The following is a 26064-nucleotide window of genomic DNA, read 5'->3' on the forward strand; positions in this document are numbered from 1 at the left end:
TGCTGCCCATAGCACAGAAACTGCCCTGGTCAAGGTCACCAATGATATCCTGACCATCTGTGACCAGGGCTCCCTCTGCCTCCTCGTCCTCCTCGACCTATCGGCAGCATTCGATACGGTCGACCACGCTATCCTACTCCACCGCTTGTCCTCCCACCTCAACCTTCAAGGCACTGTCCTTGAGTGGTTTAGGTCGTACCTTTCTCACCGTCTTCACTTTGTCTCGACGAATGGCTTCTCCTCCACCCCCCGTACTGTCTCATGTGGTGTCCCTCAGGGCTCTGTCCTCGGTCCCCTCCTCTTCACCCTCTATATGCTCCCCCTTGGTGACATCATCCGCAGACATGGAGTTAACTTCCACATGTATGCGGATGACACCCAACTCTACCTTTCCTCCTCTACTCTCAACTCCACGACCACCGATGTCCTGACAGCTGCCTGTCCGACATCGAGTCCTGGACGAGAGACAACTTTCTTCAGCTCAACGTGCGAAAAACCGAGGCCCTCCTGATTGGTTCGCGTCAGCGCCTCCGCACCTCAGGCGCCGACACCATCAGCATCCAAGGCTGCACTCTCCACCTCTCAAAGCCAGTCAGGAACCTCGGCGTTTTGTTCGACCCTGAGCTGTCCTTTCTCCCTCACATCCGCATCACAACTGGCACCGCCTTCCATCACCTCCGGAACATCGCCAGACTACGGCATTACCTCACCCCTCACGCGGCTGAAACCCTGGTTCGCGCCTTTGTCACCTCAAGGCTGGACTATGGGAACTCTCTCCTCGCCGGCCTTCCCGCCACCTCCCTCCACAAGCTGCAGGTCATTCAGAACTCTGCAGCTCGTGTACTGTCCCGCACCAGACATCGCGACCCCATCACTCCCACCCTCGCTCGCCTCCACTGGCTCCCCATCCCCCAGAGGATTGATTTCAAGATCCTCATCCTCACCTACAAGGCCATTCACGGCCTCGCTCCCTCCTACCTCTCCAACCTACTATCCCCCTACCTACCTGCCCGTACCCTCCGTTCCTCCGGCTCCGGTCTGCTCCATGTCCCCCGCCCCAACCGCCCTTCCATCGGTGGTCGGGCCTTCAGCCTCTCAGCCCCGAGGCTCTGGAACTCTATCCCCCAGTGCCTTCGCCTTGCTTCCTCCCTCTCCTCCTTCAAGGCCGGTCTCAAAACCTTTGCTCTTTGACCATGCCTTCAGCTCCCCTCTCGACTCTCTTCCCCCTCCTCGCTCCCTCCCTTCCCTCCCCTCACCCTGACCATTTCCCCCCTGCTTGGGTCATGACCCAACTGTGCAGCGCCTTGGGACGTCCTCCTGACGTGAAACGCGCTTTATAAATGGAATCTTGTTGTTGTTGTTGTTGTTGTAGGAGACCATGGATGAAGAGGTCAGAGTGCGAGTGGGAGGCAGAGTTGAAGTGGCAAGAAACCGGAAGCTCAGGGTTGTGCTTGCGGACAGAACAGAGGTGTTCGGCAAATCGGTCACCCAATCTGCGTTTGGTCTCCCCAATGTAGAGGAGACCACATCATGAGCAATGAATACAGTAAACTACATTGGTGGTAGTAAACATAAATCGCTGTCTCACTTGAAAATTGTGTTTGGGGCCCTGGACAGTGGTATGGGAGGGGGTGAATGGGCAGGCATCTCCTGCGCTGGCATGGGAAGGTGTCAGGGGTAGGAAAGCAACTGTTGGTGGTGATGGAGGAATGAACCAGGAAGTCATGGAGGGAACGGTCCCTTCGCAATGCTTAGAGGGAAGGGGAGAGAAAGATATGTTCAGTGGTTGGATCATCCTGGAAGTTCCAGAAATGGTGGAGAATTATTTGTTGGATGTTGAGTCTGGTGGGGTTCAAAGTGAGGACTACGGGGACCCTATCAAGGTTCTGGGAAAAGGGGGTAGGGGTGAGGGCAGAGGTGTGGGAAAAAGGGCGAACACAATCAAGGGCCCTGCCTACCACAGTGAATGGGTATCCTTGGTCGAGGAGAAAGGAAGACACTTCAGCTGCTCTGGTGTGAAAAGTGGCATCGTCAGAGCAGATGGGACAAAGGCGGAGTAACTGGGAAAAGGGAACGGAGCCTTTACAGGAGGTGGGGTGGGAGGAGGTGTAGACAACTATGGAAGTTGGTGGGCTTGTAAAAGATATCTGTTGATAATCTATGCCCTAAGATGGAAATGGTGAAGTTGAGGAAGGGAAGAATCGGAAATGAACCAAGTGTATGTTATGGAGGGGTGGAAGGTGGAAGCAAAATTGGTGAATTATTCCAGCTCACTGCAAGAGCAGGAAGTAGCCCCAACACAGTCGTCAATGTATCTGAAGAACAGGTCAGCGAGCAGACCTGAGTAGGCCCAGAACAAAGAGTGTTCCAGGTGGCCAACAAACAAACAGGCGTAGCTGGAACCCATGCGGGTTTCCATAGTGAAACCTTTTACTTTTACAGTGTTATGTCCAGGGTGATAGTGGGGCACTACAATTTGTCTCACCGTGCTGTATCAGGGAGGTGAAAATCAGTCAGGATTTCACTGCTGTTGCTGGTAAGTGACTCCCCGCTGGAGGTGCTTGTGTGGTGCAGGATTCAACTTGGCTGCAATTTCACTCAGAGTCGACAGCTACTATCGCTACTTACACTCAAGGCTCACACATGGATAAAGGACCCTGGAGTGAGGAACCGACCCAGTGAAGAATAGTGGTTAAATCTCTTCATTTAAATTTAAACCAGTGAATAACTTCTGTTTCACCAAAGCCCCAATGCTATAGTCATTCAACTATATACCAACATTCTATATTATGGTAAGGGGTGGGGGGGCGGTCTCCTTACAGCTGAACTGGCTCCAAGGTGACATACAACAACATGAACAACAACAACAACAAAATTCCATTTATAGAGCGCCTTTTACGTCGGGAAGACGTCCCAAGGCGCTGTACAGTTGGGTCAGGACCCAAGCAGGGGGGAAATGGTCAGGGTGAGGGGAGGGAAGGGAGGGAGCGAGGAGGGGGCAGAGAGTCGAGAGGGGAGCTGAAGGCTCGGTCAAAGAGAAAGGTCTTGAGACCGGCCTTGAAGGAGGAAAGGGAGGAGGCGGCGAAGGCACTGGGGGATAGAGTTCCAGAGCCTCGGGGCTGAGAGGCTGAAGGCCCGACCACTAGGGCGGTTGGGGCGGGGGACGTAGAGCAGACCGGAGCCAGAGGAACGGAGGGTACGGGCAGGCAGGTAGGGGGATAGTAGGTCGGAGAGATAGGAGGGAGCAAGGCCGTGAATGGCCTTGTAGGTGAGGATGAGGATCTTGAATTCGATCCTCTGGGGGATGGGGAGCCAGTGGAGGCGAGCGAGGGTGGGAGTGATGTGGTCCCGAAGCCTGGTGCGGGACAGTACACGAGCTGCAGAGTTCTGAATGACCTGCAGCTTGTGGAGGGAGGGCCGGGAAGGCCGGCGAGGAGAGAGTTCCCATAGTCCAGCCTTGAGGTGATAAAGGTGTGGACCAGTGTTTCAGCCGCGTGAGGGGTGAGGTAGTGCCGTAGTCTGGCGATGTTCCGGAGGTGATGGAAGGCGGTGCCAGTTGTGGCGCGGATATGAGGAAGAAAGGACAGCTCAGGGTCGAGCAGAACACAGAGATTCCTGACCGGCTTTGAGAGGTGGAGAGTGCAGCCTTGGATGCTGATGCTGTCAGCGCCTGAGGTGCGGAGGCGCTGACGTGAGCCAATCAGGAGGGCCTCAGTTTTGCGCACGTTGAACTGAAGAAAGTTGTCTCTCGTCCAGAACTCGATGTCGGACAGGCAGCTGTCAGGACATCAGTGGTCGTGGAGTTGAGGGTAGAGGAGGAAAGGTAGAGTTGGGTGTCATCCGCATACATGTGGAAGTTAACCCCATGTCTGCGGATGATGTCACTAAGGGGGAGCATATAGAGGGTGAAGAGGAGAGGACCGAGGACAGAGCCCTGAGGGACACTGCACGAGACAGTGCGGGGGGGGGGGTGGAGGAAAAAACATTTGTGGAAACGAAGTGAAGACGGTGGGAGAGGTACGACCTAAACCACTCAAGGGCAGGGCCTTGAAGGTTGAGGTGGGAGGACAAGCGGTGGAGGAGGATAGCGTGGTCGACCGTATCGAATGCTGCCAATAGGTCGAGGAGGACGAGGAGGCAGAGGGAGCCCTGGTCACAGATGGTCAGGATGTCATTGGTGACCTTGACCAGGGCAGTTTCTGTGCTATGGGCAGCACGGAAACCCGACTGAAGGGGTTCAAAAAGAGAATGGGTGGAGAGGAAAGAGCGCAGTTGGGAGGCGACAACTCGTTCAAGGACCTTGGATAGGAAGGGGAGGTTGGAGATGGGCCGGTAGCTTGATAGCTGCGACGCAACAAGGGAGGGTTTTTTCAGGGTGGGAGTGATGGTGGCAGTTTTTAAGGGAAAATACCGAGCAATGGGATGGCGGAATCCAGATCTCGGGGGCGGGGTGACGCGGGGTGACGGGTGACGCTGGGGGACGGGGTGACGCTGGGGGGCGGAGTGACGCTGGGGGGCGGGGTGACGCGGGGTGACGGGATGACGCTAGTGGACGGGGTGACGTTAGGAGACGGGGTGACGCTGGGGGACGGGGTGACGCTGGGGGACGGGGTGACGCGGGGGGGCGGGGCGGGGATCGCAAGCTTCGATTCTCAGCGGCTGCGTCACCATGACAACGGAGGCGCAGTCCCGGCGTCCCTGGCGACCGGCGCTGTTCCAGTCTTGAGGAGCCGCTCTCTCTCTCTCTCTCTCTCCTGTTTAACGTGACCAGGGCCCGTGCAGCTGCTGCAACATGTTCAAGAACGAATATCAGGTAATGTTGTTGGTTGTACATTGAGAAATTGTCACCATGACCATCACTGTCTGACTGACTGCACTCACTGCATCACACGCTGATGGTTTGCGTTCCCAGGGATATCACAAGTTTGGTTTGGGTGAAGAGGCCCTTCGGTTCATCTGATCTCATACCTCCAGAATACCTGTCCAGGTCCCCCAAATCCCAATAATTTAAGAACATAACAAGGAATTTAAAGTAAATCAATTGTGGCAGAGAGCTTTGTGGAGCTGGACAGGGATGGGGTGATGGGCTGTGGAACTTACTGCAGGGCATTGCTGATTTCGAGCAGCGTGACATAATGTGACATTTGGTGATCGAGTCCATCCTGTCATTGTTTCTCGTGTTAATAATTATTGTATTTAAATTGGTCAATCAATTTAGAAAAAAAACTCTTATTTTACTTTAAAGGGAGGACCATTTGTAGAAATCTTTAGCTCCCAAGGGAAGGATCCGGTAGCAAAATGGAAGCTGTGTGGCAGTCCCGCAATCCATAAAGTAAGTTACTGGCTACAATTCTAGCTGGAATTATTTAGATTCTAACATTTCTTAAAGTTCTGTTAATAATGTATTAAAATCTGTTGTATTCACTGTGCTGTATCCATTGTGTGTGGTATCCTAATTCTATGCTTATATAAGTTTCATAAGACTTTGAAACACTGTATCTAATAGCAGCACTTATCAGAAACTACATGAGCACAACTACTGCAGTATCCAAGACAATTCTGAACAAGTAATTTACCTAATAGTTCAATCCTTCAGTTCAAAGCCCTTTTCAAATGGCTTGCAGATTGGAGCTCAAAGAGTAGTTCATTTCTAACCTCTTTCAAAGTTTTGTGAGCACTTTTCAAGTTCTCAAAACATTTTATGGAGATGGAATGGGAGGAGGATCCCAATCCCTCTCTGTAAGGCACCTTGAAATGTTTGAGCATGTGAAAGGTACTATATGAGTGGAAGTGGTTTGATTTGACTGACAAGCAACTTGCCTGTACTTTGTTTCTGTGACAAAAGCCCATAAAGGGAGTGGCAGCAGATACAGAACTGGCTGGGTGACAGAAAGCAGAGAATGGTGGCGAATGGTTGTTTTCCTGAATGGAGGGAAGTGTGCAGTGGTGTCCCCCAGGGTCGGTATTGGGACCATTGCTGGTTTTGATCTATATTACTGACCTGGACTTGGGTATAGGGAGTACAATTTCCAAGTTTGCAGATGATATTAAGCTCGGAAAAATAGTAAACAGTGTGGAGGGTAGTAGCAGACTGCAAATTGAAGTAGACAGACTGGTAAAATGGGCAGACAAGTGGCAGATGATGTTTAATGTGGAGAAATGCGAAGTGATGCATTTTGGGAGGAAGAATGAGGAGAGGCAATATAAGCCGATGGTACAATCTTATAGGGGGTTCATTTAAGTAAATCTTTGAAGGTGACAGTACAGTAGATAAAGCTGTTAAAAAAGCATACTGGATACTAGGCTCTATAAATAATGGAATAGAATACAAAGTCAGGAAATTATGATGGACCTTTATAAAACACTGGTTAAGCCTCAGCTAGAGACTATGTTCAGTTGTGGACACCATACTTTAGGTGTCAAGGCATTGGAGAGGATGCAAAGGAGATTTACCAGGATGGTACCAGGAATGAAGGACTTCAGTTATGAGGGGAGGCTAGAAAAGATGGGATTATTCTCCTTGGAGCAGAGAAGGTTAAGAGGAGACTTAATAGAATTTTCCAAAATTGTGAGGTGATTCAATAGGGTAAACATGGAGAAACTATTTCCACTGGCGGGTGTGTAGGTAACCCGAAGACACTGATTTAAAATAGTTGTTAAAAGAAACAGAGGGGAGGTGAGGAGAAATTTTTTCGTACATCGAGTTGTTCGCATCTGGAAATGCATTGCCTGAAAGAGTGGTGGAAGCCGATTCGATAACAATTGTTAAGAGAGAAGTAGATCATTATTTGGGGAGAACAAGTTAGCAGGGCTATTGGGGAGAGCGGGTGAGTGGGATTGATTTGGATAGCTGTTTTCAAAGAGCCGGCACAAACATGGGTCAAATCGCCTCCTTCTGTGCTGTATAATTCTGTGATTCTATGAAGCTGACTCCATTCTTCTCCACAAACGTGTATGCTTAATTGTCGATGAGAAAGCACTTCTTGGACAGTTAGCAAGTAGAATTTGATTTCTGCCCACCTCACTGCCCTTCTTGAAAACACAGGTGATAACAGTTGCACAAAGCACCTCGTTTTTAAGATGTTGTGCTTTGCTGTGATTTAATGAGATTTCCTTGATTACATATTTGTATATTTGATGGTACCTTGTCAGAATAAATTGCTTACACACACAAGCATAATGAGCATGTTAATTACTATCCATTCAAAATGCAATTTAATTTCTGGAGTGAAATAGCATCAAACAGATGGTCACCTTGTCTTCAGACTTCTATTACAGTTGAGTATCAAATCGTGACACCTCACTTAGTTTTTTGGAGTTCACCGAATGATCTCATTCCAAGATCTCTGTTCCATATCTTCTTCTCACTTGCTACCCCTTCACCCTGCTATATTCCTCTTAATATTCCCCTTATTTATCTTGGCTACATGTCTACAGAGGTAGTCTGTCAAGCTATTTCCAATATTCATCCTGGCATCTCATGAATGTGTCACCATTAGTTCTGTCATTATTCTGAGTGACCACTTTCATTTTAAGTTTTATATGGCATACAACAACAACAACCACAACAAGATTACATTTGTATAGCGCCTTTCACATCGGGAGGACGTCCCAAGGCACTGGACAGTGTACAGCATTTCAGACTGGAGCTGGGGTCAGGGGGGAGAAGGAAGAGTAAGGGAAGGGGGGTGACCAATGGCATGGTCGAAGAGGAGGGTTTTGAGGCGGGACTTGAAGGAGGCTAAGGAGGGGGCAAGGTGGAGTGATTGGGGGTTGGAGTTCCAGAGGTTGGCATATTACATTTTGAACATATGCAAAAAGAAGTCAGCACCTTGAAACAGCAACTTTCCAATGCTGAAACTCAACTCGGGGTGGAGAATCCAAGCACAAGTACAGGAAGCCACATTTTTGAGTATAGCTTTGTAATATGTTATTGCTTCAGCCCTTCTCTTCAGCAGTAGGGAAATGGGGAAATTGGGGATTTGGCCCACAGAGAATTGCAGGTATCTTGGCAGTCCAGAATCTGTTGAACTGTGTGTTTAACTGTGTCAGCAAGACCGAGCCCTCTTGATTGGCTCGCGCCATTGCCTCTGCACCTCAGGCACTGGCAGCATCAGCATCCACAGATGCACACTCCACCTCACCAAGCCAGTCAGGAACCTGGGTGCCTTGGTCAACCCTCAACTTTCTCCCCCATATCCGTGCCATGACCCTCTCTGCCTTCCCTCACCTCTGCAATATTGCCCGACTCTGTCACTGCCTCATACCTCAGGCTGACGAAACCCTCATAAATGCATTTGTCACCTCTAGGCTCTACCACGGAAACTCCCTCCTTGTCGGCCTTCCCAACTCTTCCCTCCACAAGCTGCAGATCATCCAGAACTTTGCAGCTCATGTCTTCTTCCGCACCAGGCTCAACGACCCCATCACCCTCACCCTCAACCGGATCCACTGGCTCCCCATCCCTCAGAGGATCGAGTTCAAAATCCTCATCCTCATTTTCAAGGCCCTCCATGACTTTGCCCCCTCGTACCTGTCTGACTTGCTCCCTCAGTTCAGCAGGCTCCGGCTTGCTCCATGTCTCCCGCCCTACCATCGGCGGCTGGCTTTCAGCCTCTCTGCCCCCACCCTTTGGAATTCAATCCCACAATCCCATCACCTTACTTCCTCTCTTGCCTCCTTCAAAGCAGAACTCAAGACCCTCCTTTTTGACCGTGCCTTCAGCTGCCCTCCTACCTCTCTCTGCCCTACCTCATCCCAATCCTGCTCCCACCCCACGCTTGGGTCCTGATCCCCAACTGTTCAGCACCTTTGGAAGTTTTTCCAAATGTGATTTGGAAGAACTGTAACAACAAAATTACATTTGTATAGCGCCTTTCGTATTGGGAGGACATCCCAAGACTATGGATAATCAGTGTTTTGGACCCTAGCTGGGAGTCGGGATCGTGGAGGATGTAGGGCAGGGGGAAGACATGGTCAAAGAGGAGAATCTTGAGACGGGTCTTGAAGGAGGCAAGGGAGGGGGTGAGGTGGAGGGAATGTGGGATGGAGAGTGGAGGGCGGGGGGAAGCAGAGTGATTGAAAGCACGATCGAAGAGTAGGGTGTTGAGATGGATCTTGAAGGAGACAATGGAGGAGGCGAGGCGGAGGGACTGTGGGTAGTTCCAGAGAATGGGTACAGAGTGGCAGAAGGCCCGCCTGCCAATGGTGGGGCGGGAGAGGTGGGGGACCTGAAGCAGCCCCGAGCTTGCTGAGCACAGGGAGCGGGCAGGTTGGTAGGGGTTTAGAAGGTCGCAGGGGTAGGGGGGAGCAAGGTCATGGAGGGCTTTGAAGGTGAGACCAGTATCCTAGAACTGTATCCTCTGTGTGATGGGAAGCCAGTGGAGTTGGGCAAGGATATGGGTGATAGGGTCGCAGAGCCTGGTGCAGAAGAGGACACGAGATGCAAAGTTCTGGATGATCTGCAGCCTATGGAGGGAGGAGTTGGGGAGACCGACCAACAGAGTTTGCGTGGTCGAGCCTGGATGTTCTGAATGCGTGTATGAGGGTCTCGGCAGCCTGCGGTGTGAGGCAGTGGTGGAGCTGGGCAAAGTTGTGGAGGTGGGGTAGGCAGAGCGGGTCATGACAGAGATATGGGGTAGGAAGGATAGTTGAGGGTCAAACAAGACACCAAGGTTCCGGACTGGCTTAGTAAGGTGGAGTGTGCATCTGTGGATGGTGATGCTGTCAGGGCCTGAGGTGAGGAGGCGCTGACAGGAGCCAATCAGGAGACCCTCGGTCTTGTTGACGTTCAATTGAAGAAAATTAGCTCTCATCCAGGACTTGATGTCTGACAGACATTCTGTCAGAACAGCAGTGCTCCTGGAATCGAGGGTGGAGGCAGGGAGGTAGAGTTGGGTGTCATCCGCATATGTGTGGAAATGTCTGCAGATGATGATCTGCGGATTTAAACATGGATCCCTATGTGGAGTCCTGTAGCTTAGTGGTTAGAGCACTCGCCTCGCAAGCGATAGGACCTGGATTCGATTCCCGGGCAGGGTGAAATGTTGGGCAAGTTACCCCAGATATTGTGAAATAGTAATTTACTTGATCTCACCTGTCTTTTAATTTGTATCTGACAGCTGTCTTTTCTCTGATGTGCATAGCCTTGAGTTTTGTTTCCTAACTTTCATAATATAAATGGTTATACTCTGTATTAAATTTAGCTAAGCTTTCCTGTAGGACATTTTTTCCATCTATTGCTAAATTGTCTTCATAAGGCAGATTTCTGACCTCGACAACTGCAAGCTGAACTCTTATAGATAATTGGTCCCTCATTTACTTATTTGTATATATGAATAGAAGTGGTAACCACATAAAATTCTGTTGCCATCTTCTCGCTTGTTTAATCATCTTGCCTTCAATTCTGGCTTCTACTCTCCTGTCTGAATCCTCCCATTTCTTTCTTACCATAAATGGCAAGCTGACCTATCTTTTCCATAGAGGTACAAATGCATTATGTAGGTGACCCAAGAAGCTTATATCCTTGAATGGAAATCATGTCAATTGGAACTCCAAGTAGCAGAATATGCTTCCACAGGAATGAATGATGTTACCATTTAAAAACACACACACAATTGCAAATTTCACCTGAGTGTAAACTTAAACTATTTATGTAGCATTTCAGAGTGTTCAAAATTCAGAAAATCCTAAATTTTGAAACCTTTTTCCTTTGTGAAAACAAGCCTCAAAGGTAAGACTAAATTCAAGTTTACCAAACTAAGAAACACAAAACAGAATAAATCCAGGCAAAGATCGAATTTGTCCCCATGTCTACTCACTGGAACATTTCAGCACCTATGCTTTCCCAAAAGGAAACTACTTGAAAAGCTTTCTGATAACCTCAACTGGTTGAAATTTCAATGCAGTTCGAAGTGTCTGTGAGATAGCCATATCCCTATTTATTCGGTCTTGCATTAGTATAATTGGATTATCTTTGGGAATTCAACTTTTCATTGGATAGCGTGTGGTGTTTGGACAATCCTCCTGCTCCACACCTGTATTCTTTACCCATTCATCTATATACACTGCTGTGTGAAGACAAGAATTTAGTGATTTTAAAAAAGATGTTTTGCTTCAAAACAGTGAGTGACCTTCTATTATCTGCCTGTTGCTTGCTTTCAAAGCTCTGCCTGCTGGGAGCTGTTCATTTGTAATCAGTGTACCCTTGGTTATTAATACAACACCTCAGTTTGACACCAGTATTGCACTGATCGTGTGATAGCAGGTGTGCTTGATACTATCAATCTGTGCACTTTTGAAATAGCATATAGCATGCAGTTTACTGGAATGTATTATTTATGATTGTGTGTGATGTGACTTCAATATTAAAGTTATACATTTATGTCCTGATTTTCAGAAGACATAATGTTCATTCACATCAATCTTTTACAATCCTTCCCAAATTTGCTTCTGTGCAAAAGTATTTTGAATAATTCTACTTAGCTGTGGGTGGTGAACATTTCTTTCTTTCCTTATCCCTCCCCCACCAAGTGTAGTATCACATCAAAAGCAAAAACTAAAAACTGCAGCCACTGTGATTTGTGATGGTGGTTGGTTTATAGCTGTAGAAAACAGTATTTTAGAAGTGGAAGTTAATTATCACAAGTAAGGTTTTTATTTGCTTCAAACAACATCTCTTTAAGAACTCTTTGACCTGACTCTTTTTTCCTATTTTCCTTTTACATCTTCTACTTGTTCTGTTACTCGTATGTGCACTCTTGTTCATGTCATGGTCATGATCAGACTATAATAATAAAAGATCAGAATCATAGAATTGTACAGCACAGAAGGAGGCCATTCGGCCCATTGTGTCTGTGCTGGCACTTTGAAAAGAGCTATTCAAATCAATCCCACTCCCCTGCTCTCTCCCCATAGCCCTGCAAACTTGTCCTCCCCAAATAATTATCTACTTCTCTTAAAGGTTGTTATCAATTCGGCTTTCACCACCCTTTCAGGCATTGCATTCCAGATCCGAACAACTCGTTATGTGGAACAATTTCTCCTCTCCTCTTTCTTTAACAACTATTTTAAATCGGTGTTCTCGGGTTTCCAACCCACCCGCCAGTGGAAATAGTTTCTCCTTGTTCACCTCATCGAATACCCTCATAATTTTGAAAACTTCTATTATGTCTCCTCTTAACCTTCTCTGCTCCAAGGAGAATAATCCTTGCTTCCCTAGTTTCTCCTTTGCACCCTCTCCAATGCCTTGACATCCTTCCTAAAGTGTGGTGTCCAGAACTGAACACAATACTCTCGCTGAGGCCTAACCAGTGTTTTATAACGGTTCATCATAACTTCCTGACTTTTGTATTCTATGCCCTTGTTTATAAAGCATAGTATCCAGTATGCTTTTTTAACAGCTTTATCTACCGGTCCTGTCACCTTCAAAGATTTACTCATATGACCCCCAGGTCTCTCTGTCCCTTCACCCCTTTAAGATTGTACCATCAGCTTATACTGTCTCTCCTCATTCTTCCTCCCAAAATGCATCACTTCGCATTTCTCCACATTGAACATCATCTGCCACCTGTCTGCCCATTATACCAGTCTGTCCCCTTGCAGTCTGTTACTATTCCCCTCAGTGTTTACTACTTTTCCTATCTTAGTATCATCTGCAAATTTGGAACTTGTACTCCCTATACTCAAGTCCAGGTCAGTTATATAGATCAAAAATAGCAGTGGTCCCAACACTGACCCTGGGGGACACCACTGCACACTTCCCTCCAGTCAGAAAAACAACCGTTCACCACCACTCTCTGCTTTCTGTCTCCCAGACAGTTCTGTATCCGCTGCCACTGTCCCTTTAATACCATTTTGCTTACAAGTCTCTTATGTGGCACTTTATCAAACGCCTTTTGAAAATCCATGTAAACTACATCAACTGCACTAGCGTCATCCACTCTCTCCGTTACTTCATCAAAAAACTCTATCAGGTTTGTTAGATACGATTTGCCTTTAACAAATCCGTGTTGGCTGTCCTTTATTAACCCATATTTTTCTAAGTGAAAATTTATTTTGGCCCGGATTATAGACGAGAAAGTTCCCCGCTACCGATATTAGGCTGACTGGCCTGTAGTTCCCAGGTTTATCCTTCTGCCCCTTTTGGTACAGGGGAGTAACATTTGCCAAAATTGTGCATGGCATGAGTTTCTAAACCAATTTTGTGACGGATTACTAAGTTTAAGCCTCACAAATAATAATGAAATAAAAGTGGACATAGAATATTGTAAGGTCAGCTAGCAGTTGCACTCTAGTTTAAATTGAGATTTTCACGATGAACTCTTGCAAAAAGCTCAGTATAAACTGAGCATGTTCAATGTGATGCACTTCTAAATACGTACAGAGCTCACTGTACCTGGCATTAGTCTTAATGATGTAAAGGAAAGATGTTCAGTGCTCCTAATTACCTCCAGAATCTGTAATGTCCTGGCAGCACTCAAACAATCTTGCTCTGGTGGTTGCATGACCTATGGTGCGAAAGAGGCCAGCGAATGCTCACAGAGAGAACCAGAGCACAACATTCAGGGTCTTGATATCATGCCTGGGACTCCTGCATGACGTTAGATTTACAACGCCAGATTTATGGCAGACTCACCTTCTCCTTGAAACAACAATGCAATCAAATCTATCTTCAATAAGCACTCAGGGGGCTGGGACAAAGTGGCCTTTATATAAGGATGGCCTCTGAGTCGGGTTTGTTGGTGTGTGAATGTACACTGAAGGTGGTGTTCCAGGGTGGTGGTTAAAGGGATAGTTGCTGAATGGAGGTGAACAGGTTTGACTATGCTGTACAGAAAAGTTAGAAATTCCAGACTTTGTTTCATAAGTTTCCTTACTCCACACGCCTGATAATAATCCCTTAAGAAAAAGAACACTAATAAATTGGTTATTTCAATCCACGCCGCGTTTCGCCCACAAATATACAGTCAATTCACTTTACAGTCTAATCTGAAGCACTTTGAGACGTCTAGAAGACGTGAAAAGCTCGATATCTAATGCAAGGATTATTATTATTATATATTTAACAAGCTGCAAGAAGTAAAAGGAAAAAAAGCACACCTACCAAGGGTTGGCTTCAGCTGCCTTCTGAGCAGCTGCGTGGCATTGCTCCTGTTCTGAAGAGAACATTTTTTGGATCAACGTTTCACAAAAAATAATGTCATGAGTAGTATTAGTATCTGAGCTAATGTTGCTCTGAACACAAGTGCCTTACTGTATGTAATGAGTGGACCCAATATATTCTAATTATACAATTTGACTTTCACGTTTTTTTACACAAAAAAGTTTTCATGAGATTTCATTAGTTTTTCAACCTCAGTTTGTGTTGAGGGTGTTTTTTCATAACACAATTCTAAAAAAAAAAGCAGCACATTTTCAAGTCCTGAAGTTTGCAGGGCTTTCCCTTTCCCCATGTTTCACTATTAAGATTACATCGGCCAATTTTCATATTGCTGTATTAGTCTGTCAGTGGTAGTCGTCAAGTACCATTGTTTTTGAGGTACATCTCATTTAATTATAACTTGCTTTGTATTATTTCAATACACTTAAGGCACAGAGGCTTCCATTGAAAGATAAGGTCTTCATTGTAGTGTAGTTATAGAATAACTTATTGTTCAGGGAGAAGGTAAGAGTTGAGGAAAGCATTTTGAGAATAAAGTATTTCCCACAACCTCCACTTTAGTTAAGCAAAATGAAGTGGTGTTTCGTCTACGCCTTGTGGGAATCTGTGATTTGTAATGTTACTCCAGCTGCCTAGAGACTTGTTGTTTCAGAGACTGAGAAACTAAACTCTGTCTGGTACTGTCTTGCACTCAGATTGTGTGGAATGTTTCATTAGGCCATCTTCTCTCCAGGAATGGAAATGATGGCCTGCGTTGATGATTTTTTTAAAAAAAAAGCCATTTGCTGATCGAGCCCATAACTGAGAGATTTTTAAGATGCTGTCTGGCAGTTGTAAGCTCCAAAATGGTCAGGGGCCTGGCTCAGTTGGTAGGAGACTCCTGCCTCTGAGTCAGAAAGCTGTGGGTTCATGACCCACATTGGGATTCTGCCTGTTCAGGTGAACATTAAAGATCTCGTGGCATTATTCCAAAAGAGATGGGAGTTTCTCCTGATGACCTTTTTTTGAAAATACTAAATTATAAGAAAAACTTTGTTTCCCACTCCTCCATCTCCGCTTAAACAGAGAAATTATCAATGATGAAATAACCACAAAAATATTTCAATTCGAGACTGCAGATGCTGCAAGAAAGAACAAAATTGCATTTGATAGCCACTTGTCATTTCTGATAAAACCTCTCAAAGGCTTCACAGATTATTACAACAACTTGCATTTATATAGCACCCTTCACATGGAGTGCAAGGGGGGGCAAGGCGGAGGGATTGAGGGAGAGAGTTTCAGAGTTTTGGGATGTAGTGACTGAAGGCACAGCCGCCAATGGTGGAGCGGAGGGGATGAGGGCCAAACAGGAGGCCGGAGCCCGCCAAGCGGAGGCAGCGGGTGGTGGAGTGGGGGGTAAGCAAAGGTGGAACTGGGGAGACCAGCGAGGAGGGTATTGGAATAGTCCAGCTGGGAAGTGACGAAGGTGTGGATGAGGGTTTTGGCTGCTTTGGTTGTGAGGTACGAACGGTGGCGGGCAATATTACTGGCAAGTGTAGTGACTATTTTTGTCAGCATGACATTATGCATATCTAAAAATGTCGGTCCCGAACTGTGAGCAGCAGTACATTTGAGTGTTGTGCCATGTAAAGAAAGTGGTGCCCTGTAGCTTATTGGTTAGAGCACTCGCCTGCAAGCGAGAGGATGTGGGTTTGATTCCCAGGCTGGGCGAAACGTCGGGCAGGTTTTATTACTTCACACACCTATCTCTAAGTAGGAATCTGGTTGTCAGTTGATTGGCAGATCGCTTTTCCAGGAGTAATAACCCGTTTTAAAAAATATACATAAAAATAAATAAATTTGATCACTCAATTCAGGCTGTTTGTGGGACACTGCTGAGTGCAGTTGGCTGCCACGTTTCACCCATACAGTATGCAGTCAATTCACTTTACAGTATATTCTGTGAAGTGCTTTGAGACGTCTCGAAAATGTGATAATGCGCTATATCAAATGCAAGTAGTATTTACATTTAACTGTTTATATATGAAATATAATGTGTTCTTTTTAGGTATTTGATAAGGATGTCAGGAGCTACGTCTATGTACTTGAAGGTAGCAGTCAGATAAATAAGATGCAGCTGCCAATGGACAGTAAGCAGACACGTAAGTAACGAAGCAATTTATGTGAACTGACCTGCTTGCTGTTGCTATCCTCCTCCACCGCTTGTCTTCCCACCTCAACCTTCAAGGCACTGTCCATGAGTGGTTTAGGTCGTACCTCTTCCACCGTCTTCACTATGTTTCCACGAATGGCTTCTCCTCCAGCCCCCGCACTGTCTCGTGCGGTGTCCTTCAGGGCTCTGTCCTCGGTCCCCTCCTCTTCACCCTCTATATGCTCCCCCTTGGTGACATCATCCGCAGACATGGGGTTAACTTCCACATGTATGCGGATAACACCCAACTCTACCTTTCCTCCTCTACCCTCAACTCCACGACCACCGATGTCCTGACAGCTGCCTGTCCGACATCGAGTCCTGGATCAGAGACAACTTTCTTGAGCTCAACGTGCGCAAAACTGAGGCCCTCCTGATTGGCTCACGTCAGCGCCTCCGTACCTCAGGCGCTGACACCATCAGCATCCAAGGCTGCACTCTCCACCTCTCAAAGCCAGTCAGGAACCTCTGTGTTCTGTTCTGAGCTGTCCCTTCTCCCTCATATCCACGCCACAACTGGCACTGCCTTCCATCACCTCCGGAATATCGCCAGACTACGGCACTACCTCACCCCTCACGCGGCTGAAACTCTGGTCCACGCCTTTATCACCTCAAGGCTGGACTATGGGAACTCTCTCCTCGCCGGCCTTCCCGGCACCTCCCTCCACAAGCTGCAGGTCATTCAGAACTCTGCAGCTCGTGTACTGTCCCGCACCAGGCTTCGGGACCACATCACTCCCACCCTCGCTCGCCTCCACTGGCTCCCCATCCCCCAGAGGATCGATTTCAAGATCCTCATCCTCACCTACAAGGGCATTCACGGCCTTGCCCCCTCCTACCTCTCTGACCTACTATCCCCCTACCTACCTGCCCGTACCCTCCGTTCCTCTGGCTCCGGTCTGCTCCACATCCCCCGCCCCAACCGCCCTACCATTGGTGGCCGGGCCTTCAGCCTCTCAGCCCCTAGGCTTCGGCACTCTATCCCCCAGTGCCTTCGCCTTGCTTCCTCCCTTTCCTCCTTCAAGGCCGGTCTCAAGACCTTTCTCTTTGACCGAGCCTTCGGCTCCCCTCTCGACTCTCTACCCCCTCCTCGCTCCCTCCCTTCCCTTCCCTCACCCTGACCATTTCCCCCCTGCTCGGGTCCTGACCCAACTGTACAGCACCTTGGGACGTCCTCCTGACGTGAAAGGCGCTCTATAAATGGAATCTTGTTGTTGTTGTTGTTGTATTTATAAAGTTTATAGAATAAGAGTCAAGATTAATGAGGGACAGTGAGGATTTCTGTATTTCATTCCTGACCATCTGTTGTTTTGTATAATATATAAAGTGCTTTCTGGTCTCTGTTCAGAAGATGTAGGCTGCCGTGCGTCAGGATGAGCTCTTGATATGAAGAACAAAGGCTGTATAATGTAATGGGCATGAAAGAACTGTAGGCTCTGACATCTGTGCCAATGTTGAACGGAATAATCATCTTGTTCTATGTATTAAAATACAAAAATACAGCAAAATAAAATGCATTTCATAAAAGGTTACATTTCTTCAATCTTTCCTATTTGACTTTTCCCAGATTGAAGTAAGCCATAAATTTTTGTTGTTAACAGATAGTAAGTACAAAACAATCCATGATATTACTTTTTTAAAAAGTTATCCATCTTCTACTTAAACAAAGCTACAATCCTAGCAACTGTTTGATGTTTCATGCCTGCCCTTTAATATCAAGCTGGTATGAAGGCTGTAATAGGTGCTGCTATTCTTGTGATATGCGTATGAAACAAGCATCAAAAGTCCTGTTCGTCTCTCCTCTCGTCCGCTCCGCATTCGATGGCGGTTCTTTCAGCCACTATGCCCCACAACTCTGGATCTCTCTCCCTCACTCCCCACTTTTAAGTCTCGCCTAAAAACCTTCCTTTTTGATTGTGCTTATGGTCACCTCCACCCTCCCTCTCCCCCTGGCTCAGGGTCAGACTCCACCACTGTCAAGCACTCTGGGAAGCTACCCCACGTGAAGGTCGCTACATAAATGCAAGTTGTTGTTGTTCAGAATTCAGACAATGTTTTCAAAGTAGAGAAAAAGTTAGCCTATTAGGGAGATTGAATAGGGAGAAACATGGAGATGTATTCTAGAATTAATTATAATAAAATGAATATGGGGAATTGAATTGTTCATAATAACAGGGAAAGTACCATATCCTTTTACTTATTCAGCCAAACAAGTTTTAGAATAAAATCTGAGTATAATTTAAGATATCTTCATATTAACATTTTGGTTTTTATCTAATAAAACATTTATATCCATTCAGTTTTGTCCCACTTTATGATTTTCAGTGATAGCACAGCTCTCCAATGCTATTCATAAATACAAATATTTTCTAAATTAAAATTTTAATTTTTAAATACTGCATTAGTATATAAATATTAAATGTTTAATATAAACACATTAATTTATAAAATAAATTTTAAAAAATGAGTATTATTACTTTAATTATTTTTCTATTTTGAATTTTGATATTTTTTTAAAAAATCTACATATGATGGCCTCTAATTTCTTTTAGTTTCACTTTTACCCTTTAACTCACTGTTCTGACTATGTCCATCTCTGCTGAAATCAAGCAACTCAGCACAGGCTTGAGATTGAAGCGGGGATCTTTCCTTTCTGCATAGCTCAGCAAGATGAAATCCCTGACTCACACAGCCCAACAATCCAGCTTTTTTAAAAAAAAGTTACTTTTTGAAAAAAGCATTTCTGTTCCTAGAGTGTTGGAAGGGGAGAGGAACTTTTATGAAACACCACTAACTGCATCAGAAAACTATTTACTTAATTAGTGTAGCAATCAGATGAAGCATTTATGAAGAAGTCCACAGAGTTCTGCAGTTAAAAGTACTGCTTAATAGCTTGTGGTCTTCTTTCTCTATTTCTGTCTGCCCGTAATGAAATACTTACTGGAAGGCATCTCTCACAAGCACTACCATTTAACCGACAAAAGGGTTGTCTGTGCAGCATACTCAAGAGATGGTGCAGCAAATGCACTAATCTCATGTCTAACTTGGATCGTTTTCCTGTCTGTTGAATCCACTCGGATTTACCAACCACAATGTGGATTATATAAGCCGAAATTCTGGGTAAGCCTTCATAGAGTATTAACGTCTGGCTGAGTGACTTCATGTAATGTACTGAACAACTGTGAACACTGTAGTGCCCTAAAATGGTGGGTTTCAAAGTTAGACTTATTGTTTTTAGTTCTTTTTTTCAACACGATCTAGGCAGGTCTTGATGGACCATTTGAGTGAACTAGCAGTGAGAATGTGTAATAAAGCACATTAGCACTTATTACTTTAGGTTTGAACCTTTTTGTGCTCTGGTTTATTGCAGAATGCTTCAGTTGGCCAAAAGGGTGGTATCAACGCTGGTGTTTTTATTTTTTTGCTGTCTTGTATTGGGCTCAATCCCAATATATCGATCGATCACTCAATCATCTATAGATCAAATTCCACTCCAATTTTTTATTTGCAAATAATATCTGTAAAATAAAATCTATATTTTTATTCCAGAAGCTCATTACTGTTTTCAGCAACCACTCAGGGCTCGTCCAAAGTGACCTTTGTGTAAGGATGGTCTCTGTGTAAAGGTTTGTTGGTTGGTTAAAGGTACATTTCAATTCACTTAGAACTGGCCGCTGAAAGTGTGACTACAGCAACAGGGCTAAAAAAAAAATCCCCATTTGTGTTAGACAGGTGTTTGCAGAATAGTGGTGGTTGCTTTAACAACTTTGACTGTATTTTCTTCAGATTCACAGTGCAGCATCATATGGCATCATAGGCCAGCATGGTTTGTGTTTAGATGGAGGAATTGATTTTCAATGACATTCTCAGAACTAAATACATTTGGGCAGAAATGCAAGAATCTTTATTTGGCTTGGAAGAAAAGTGACAATTTGAGGTCATATTGTAAATGGTTGACTGGTAATGCAAGGTGGTTGGACCTGTGTGTTTTTAGTTTTGGGGATGACTTAATTTATTTTGGAAGATGAAGTAACAGAGTGGAAGCTTTAGGTAATGTTTTAGAGGCAGAGAGTACCAAAGATAAAAAGTAATGAAAACAAATATGTTCTGGAACAAGAGAGAGAGTCCAATGGAAAACATAGATGGAAGATAATTTAGTGTAATTGAGAATAAGAAACAAAGAAACGGAATTATGTTAAGGGCGGAATTGTTTTCTACTAGCTCTACTAGCTCTACTGGCAAGAGAATACACCCCCCCACTCCCACCAATACTGAGAAACCAAGAAAGTTGTAGTTAGTGAAGAATGATATGATATTTGTGCATTGATCGAGCAATAATTTTGGTACCCAGGAATAATTCAAGTTTGTTTTTATTTTGTATTGGATTTTAAAAATGTAATTGTTGCTATTCAAAACTGTAGCAATAATTGTCTTGCAAAGCCAAAATAAGTTAAATAATGCATTATACACAACATAGTGAAAAAAATTTGCTTCTTTCAATATTTTTCAAGCACTTCAAGCTTTCTATCTGCCAGTTTCAGAAATTTCCTGTGACAACTTGTGCCAGCAGCTGCTAGATGCCAAGTCAGGAAAGTGGGGAGCCAAAATAGGCAGATGTCGGAGCACCAAATTTCTGAACCGATCACACTCATAATAGTTAAATGTGATCATAGTTACTCTATTTTTTTCTGTGTTTGTGTGTTCTTACATGAGGTGTTTAACAAAATATAACACAACTATTGAAAAAAATTGAAAAAAAGAGTAATGCATAAAGTCTGTGTTTATGTGTTTAGATGTTTACTTGCTTTTCTGATACTAAAGCACTGAGTGATACTCTCTCCAGCACCTTGGGACGTCCTCTCGACATGAAAGGCTTTTTGCAAATGTAATTTTGTTGTTGTTGTTACAAAGTATCCCATGAAATTATTAACAAATACAGAAAAAATCATCCCTTCGTACTAAAGTTGATAGGGATAAAATGGACATCTTAAACGTTTCAGTTAGTGTCGCTTTTTCACCCCTTTCCCCCTTTCTTTAGATGCTTGTTTGGATAATCTTTGTGCTATTTAAGATGAAGTGATACCAATATTGTGAAATGGTATTGGGTTTCTTTCCATCGGGCGCATTTAGCACTTCCAGGCTCTAGTATATCATCGGTACGATGCAAAATACAACTTTTCTGCACTGCAGTGTGTCTTGTCCCTCGATTTTTATCTTTATAGGATTTCCTATTTCATTGCTGAATTATGAACCATTTTATGCTGCAGAAACCATAGTAGCTAGATTGTGACTACTCAAACTCAAGTTGCATTGTATTTTTGCAAGCCACCAGAGAGAGGAATATTTATAGGTCAGCTCACCAAGTCCTTGCTGTATTGCAAAACTTTCCACCTGATTGTTGTAGACCTCCTTATTGCCACTGGATGGTGCTATAATTTACTTTTTTATTGAAATCTAGAATAGATTTTTTTAAGTTTATGTGTCCACCTACCTTGTGATACTATTGTTTTCTGTCATCAGTGTGGTATTCAGATATATTGATAGTGTCTGACTGAAATTTGTAATCGGAGTCAGCCTGACTCAGTTGGTAGCACTCCGGCCTCTGAGACAAAAGGTTGTGGATTCAAGCCGATGTTGTGAATTTAGGTTGATAACCTAGCCTGACACTCCAGCACAATGTAGGGTGAGAGCGCATTATTAGAGGTGTACACCTTCAAGTGAGACTTTAAACTGCGATGTCGTCTGCCTGTTCAGGTGTAGATTAAAGATCCCATGGCAATATTTGAAAAGAGAAGGAAGTTTCTCCCAGTGTCCTGGCCAACAGTACAAGTGCAAATTGTTGTTGTTCAGATCCTAGTCATTCACTTCATGGTCGTTTATGGGACATTGCTGTGTGAAAATTGGTTGCCGCGTTCATCTACCAAAACACAGTTGTTGCACTTTACAATGAATTCTTGAAATACATTGAGGTGTTTTGATGAACCTAATAGATATTTATTATTAATATTAATAACAATTGGCATTAGTGATAGAGAGTGAGAATTTTAAAAGTTGTCTATAAGAGACAAAAGTAAAAAAACAGGAAAAGGCTGCATAACAAATGCACATCACATTCCAGTATAGGCAGCACTTCATATCACCAAAGCAATCAGTAGACGTGCAACCAAACACAAATCTGATTTTAACATCCATTGGTTCTTACATTTGTGTAATGAATATTTCAGAAGCTTAAAAGCAATTTTTATAAGTGTCAAACCACATAGCTTTCATTTGGATTTTCATGTCTTTTTCACTTTTTTTGCTGCATGAGATTTAAATGAATTTCACTTTGATGACCATGCATTCTGTCATGAACTATTATTGTGTCAGTGCAAGTAAGGTGGGGCATTGTGTTGGTTTTTTTTCCCCTATATCTCTCATGGCTGAGGCATAATTTTATGTGGACAAAAGAGCTGCCATCTTTTCTCTCAAATAATTTTGACTTGAGCTTTTGGGGAATCTAGATATTAACAATTTATAGTGTGTGTTCATAGTATGAAGATGCCCCACAGATTTAATATTCTGTAATTCAAGACTCCTGCTCAAAGAGGCCATATGGACCAGAAGTATGGGAATAACACTTGGTGCTGTCGAGACTCCGGCTAATGCTGTCATGAACAGTAAAGTACAAAACATTCATTTTCTAACCCGCTTTATCTTCTATAAAGGTTATAGAGCAATAGATATCAGATGTGGAGGCATAAATTAAAAATAAACATTCAGTACTCTTCAGAAAAGGAAAGATTTAATATCTGCAGACGGCTGTCAAGTTACTTTGCCAAACCAGGTAATTTTGTTTTATTATCTGTGTTGACCAAAGAGCAGAACTAACTGCAGTCACCTCCTGCTCACGCAACTCACCCTGGTACACTAGTCACTTCCACTCACTCAAGGGTCAGGTGCATGCCGCCGTACACACCTGGCTCAAATCTGATTCAATGGTCCACCAGCAGATCTGGCTGGACCACATAAAAACTTACCGCTCCGCCCTTGCCTCCTCTAAATCGTCCTTCTATTCCAAGATAATCTTGGAGGCCAAGGACAATCCCAGGCTTCTCTTCTCCACTACCAATCGGCTCCTCCATCCACCAGCTCACACCTCACCCATCCTCTCCTCCAACTGCGAGGAAATGCTGGATTTCCTCGAGACCAAGCCCACCCCCTGCTCCTTTGATCCCATCCTTAACCTCTCCTAACCTCCCAACTCCACCTCCTCGCCCCTTTACTCTCAGACCTCATCAACCTCTCCCTGTCAACCGGCACCGTTCCCACCCCCCTAAAATCATCTGTCATGACCTTGATCCTAAAAATACCTTCACTGGACCCATCCCTACTCACTAACTACTGCCCCATCTCCAACCTCCCTTTCTAAAATCCTTGAAAGAGTTGTTGCATCCCAGCTTCACTCTTTACTCTCCTGCCACTCCATTTACAAACCCTTCCAATTGGGTTTCCGTGTTGCCCTGGTAAAGGTGACAAATGACATTCCGTCCATCTGTGACCAGGGCTTCCTCTGTCTCCTCGTCCTCCTCGACCTCTTTGCTGCCTTCGACACTGTGGACTACTCTATCCTCCACCACCACCTCTCCTCTCAACTCAACCTTTAAGGTTCTGTCCTTGAATGATTCAGATCCTATTTCTCATACTGGCTCCACTTTGACCCCACAAACGGCTTCTCCTCCAGCCCCCGCACCGTCTCTTGCGGTGTTCCTCAGGGCTCTGTCTTCAGTTCTTTCCTCTTCAACCTGTACATGCTCCCTCTATGTGACATCCACAGATGTGGGATCAACGTAGATGACACTCAACTTTATCTCTCTGCCTCCACCCTTGACTCCAGGACCACTGATGTCCTGACAGACTGCCTGTCAGACATCAGCAACGTCAGCAAGACCGAGGCACTCCTGATTGGCTCGCGCCAGCGCATCCAGACCCTCCTCTTCAACTGTGCCTTCGGCCACCCTCTCTGCCCTCCACACTCCCTGATCCCAACCTCCCCCCTGCCTCCGCTCAGGTTCTAATCCCTGACTATTCAGCGTCTTGGGACGTCCTCCTGAAGTGAAAGGCACTTTACAAATGTAATTCCGTATTGTATTTCATGTTGATTACATCATCTGTGGAAAAGCATAGTTAGTTAGTAATTAGGTTTTTTGCATTGTGCGTAATTGCAAAAAAAGTTTGCATGAAGAAGGTCCTTTGGCCCATTTTGATTTCTTCCCTCCAGAATACCAACCCAACCATTTTTGCAGCATCAAATAAATCCCAGTATCCTGATCTCAATGTGTACCTGTCCCTTCTGTTGATTACCCTCCGTTTGAAGATATACATCCTGGTGTCTATTTTTAGTGAGCCTTTCATAACGCTCAAACTCTGCCTGTTATTTTGATGCATCTGAAACTATAGTTATGGATTTACTTTCTCCATCTTATTTAGTATCTTCTATTTTTTTTAAGGATCACTTCGAGATGTCTCTTTTTGAGGCTTGACTAGTCACAAAACCTACCAATAGATTTGTCTTGTCGTTTTTAAAGAGGCACAAGCAGTACCGTATATCGGATATTATTATACTTGTGGTAGAGTGAATGCTGCATGAACTGGACAATATAACCTCTTATCAATTTTACCAATGGCACTTTAGGCACTTTCAAGCCCTCCATGTTTAAGGATAGACATGTTTATTGAAAAAGTTCAGGTGGATGTTAAGGATCCAATGGTACTACTCGAAAAGAAGAGTTTTTCTCAGTGTTCTGACCAAAAATCCACCAAATAAAATTGGTCATGGTTATTTCTGGGACATTGCTGTGCACAAATTGGCTGCTGTGTTCGCCTACAAAATACACAGGCACTACACTTTATTTTAAATTTTGTGTAGCGCTTTGGGACATCTCGATGATGAGGTGCAAATGCAAGAGGATTATTATTATGCATCAATGCGTCTTATGCCTCTAGATTTCAGAAATAAAAAAAGTTTGCACAGCAGTGAAGCTGATGGTTTACTCCCATTTCCTGCAGTAAAAGGAAAAAAACGTGGTTTTAGCAGCAAAAATAATTGTGTGTTCCGTGGGTTTTATATTCACTCCACATGTTGAGCAAAATCCGTGGTGTTGCTCCTAAGTTAAAGTTGTTTTCTTGAGGAAGGATGAGCTTACTGCTAACCAGTATCCTCTATTTAGCTCCATCTCTTCTGTAAACATGCCCACTGCAGTAGCATTTTGATTTTATTTGTTCAAAAAAGTTGACATCCTTTATTTTCTTTCCAATAAACTGAATTTGTGAATGCAATACTTGAATTGAAGATAAAACTTGCATGAATGCTTGCATGAATTGCATCAGTTCATTCCCTGGCCCCCACCTCAGAAGCCACTTTGCTCCAGGAATTGTTCTGTTGCTGATACATTAAAGAATGAATAAGCAATGGGATTCAAGACTCAGATAATTTCTCGGTGTGGATGTGAAGTAATTGTTGAACTGTTTAGTTAGTCTTATGGCATTTCTTTGGTTCTCTTGAACTGTATGCAGTATATCATTGCAAGAGGTGTTTCATTGTGGAGCCAGTTCCACTTGGGATACGATAAACTAAAGTATAATACAGTACAGAGTGGAATTTGCAGTGATTTTTATTCAGCCCTTCAGCAGTGAACTGCTGATACACTACAGCAATTGTGCAAAGCCTTGG

General features: G+C 44.6%; 1 protein-coding gene across 1 annotated transcript in view; it reads left to right on the forward strand.

The window, feature by feature from the left end:
- Positions 1 to 4686: 4686 nt before the first annotated feature.
- The window catches only part of cfap20dc (CFAP20 domain containing), a 141497-nt gene continuing 120119 nt past the window's right edge, over positions 4687 to 26064 (forward strand). The window contains exons 1-3 of the mRNA XM_007895158.2: positions 4687 to 4813; positions 5246 to 5332; positions 16209 to 16302. Coding sequence (XP_007893349.1) covers positions 4793 to 4813; positions 5246 to 5332; positions 16209 to 16302 — 202 coding nt within the window. The 5' untranslated portion in view covers positions 4687 to 4792. The remainder of the gene's footprint in view (positions 4814 to 5245; positions 5333 to 16208; positions 16303 to 26064) is intronic.

Source organism: Callorhinchus milii, unplaced genomic scaffold, assembly GCF_018977255.1.
Source record: "Callorhinchus milii isolate IMCB2004 unplaced genomic scaffold, IMCB_Cmil_1.0 Scaffold12, whole genome shotgun sequence".
Taxonomy (NCBI): Eukaryota; Metazoa; Chordata; class Chondrichthyes; order Chimaeriformes; family Callorhinchidae; genus Callorhinchus; species Callorhinchus milii.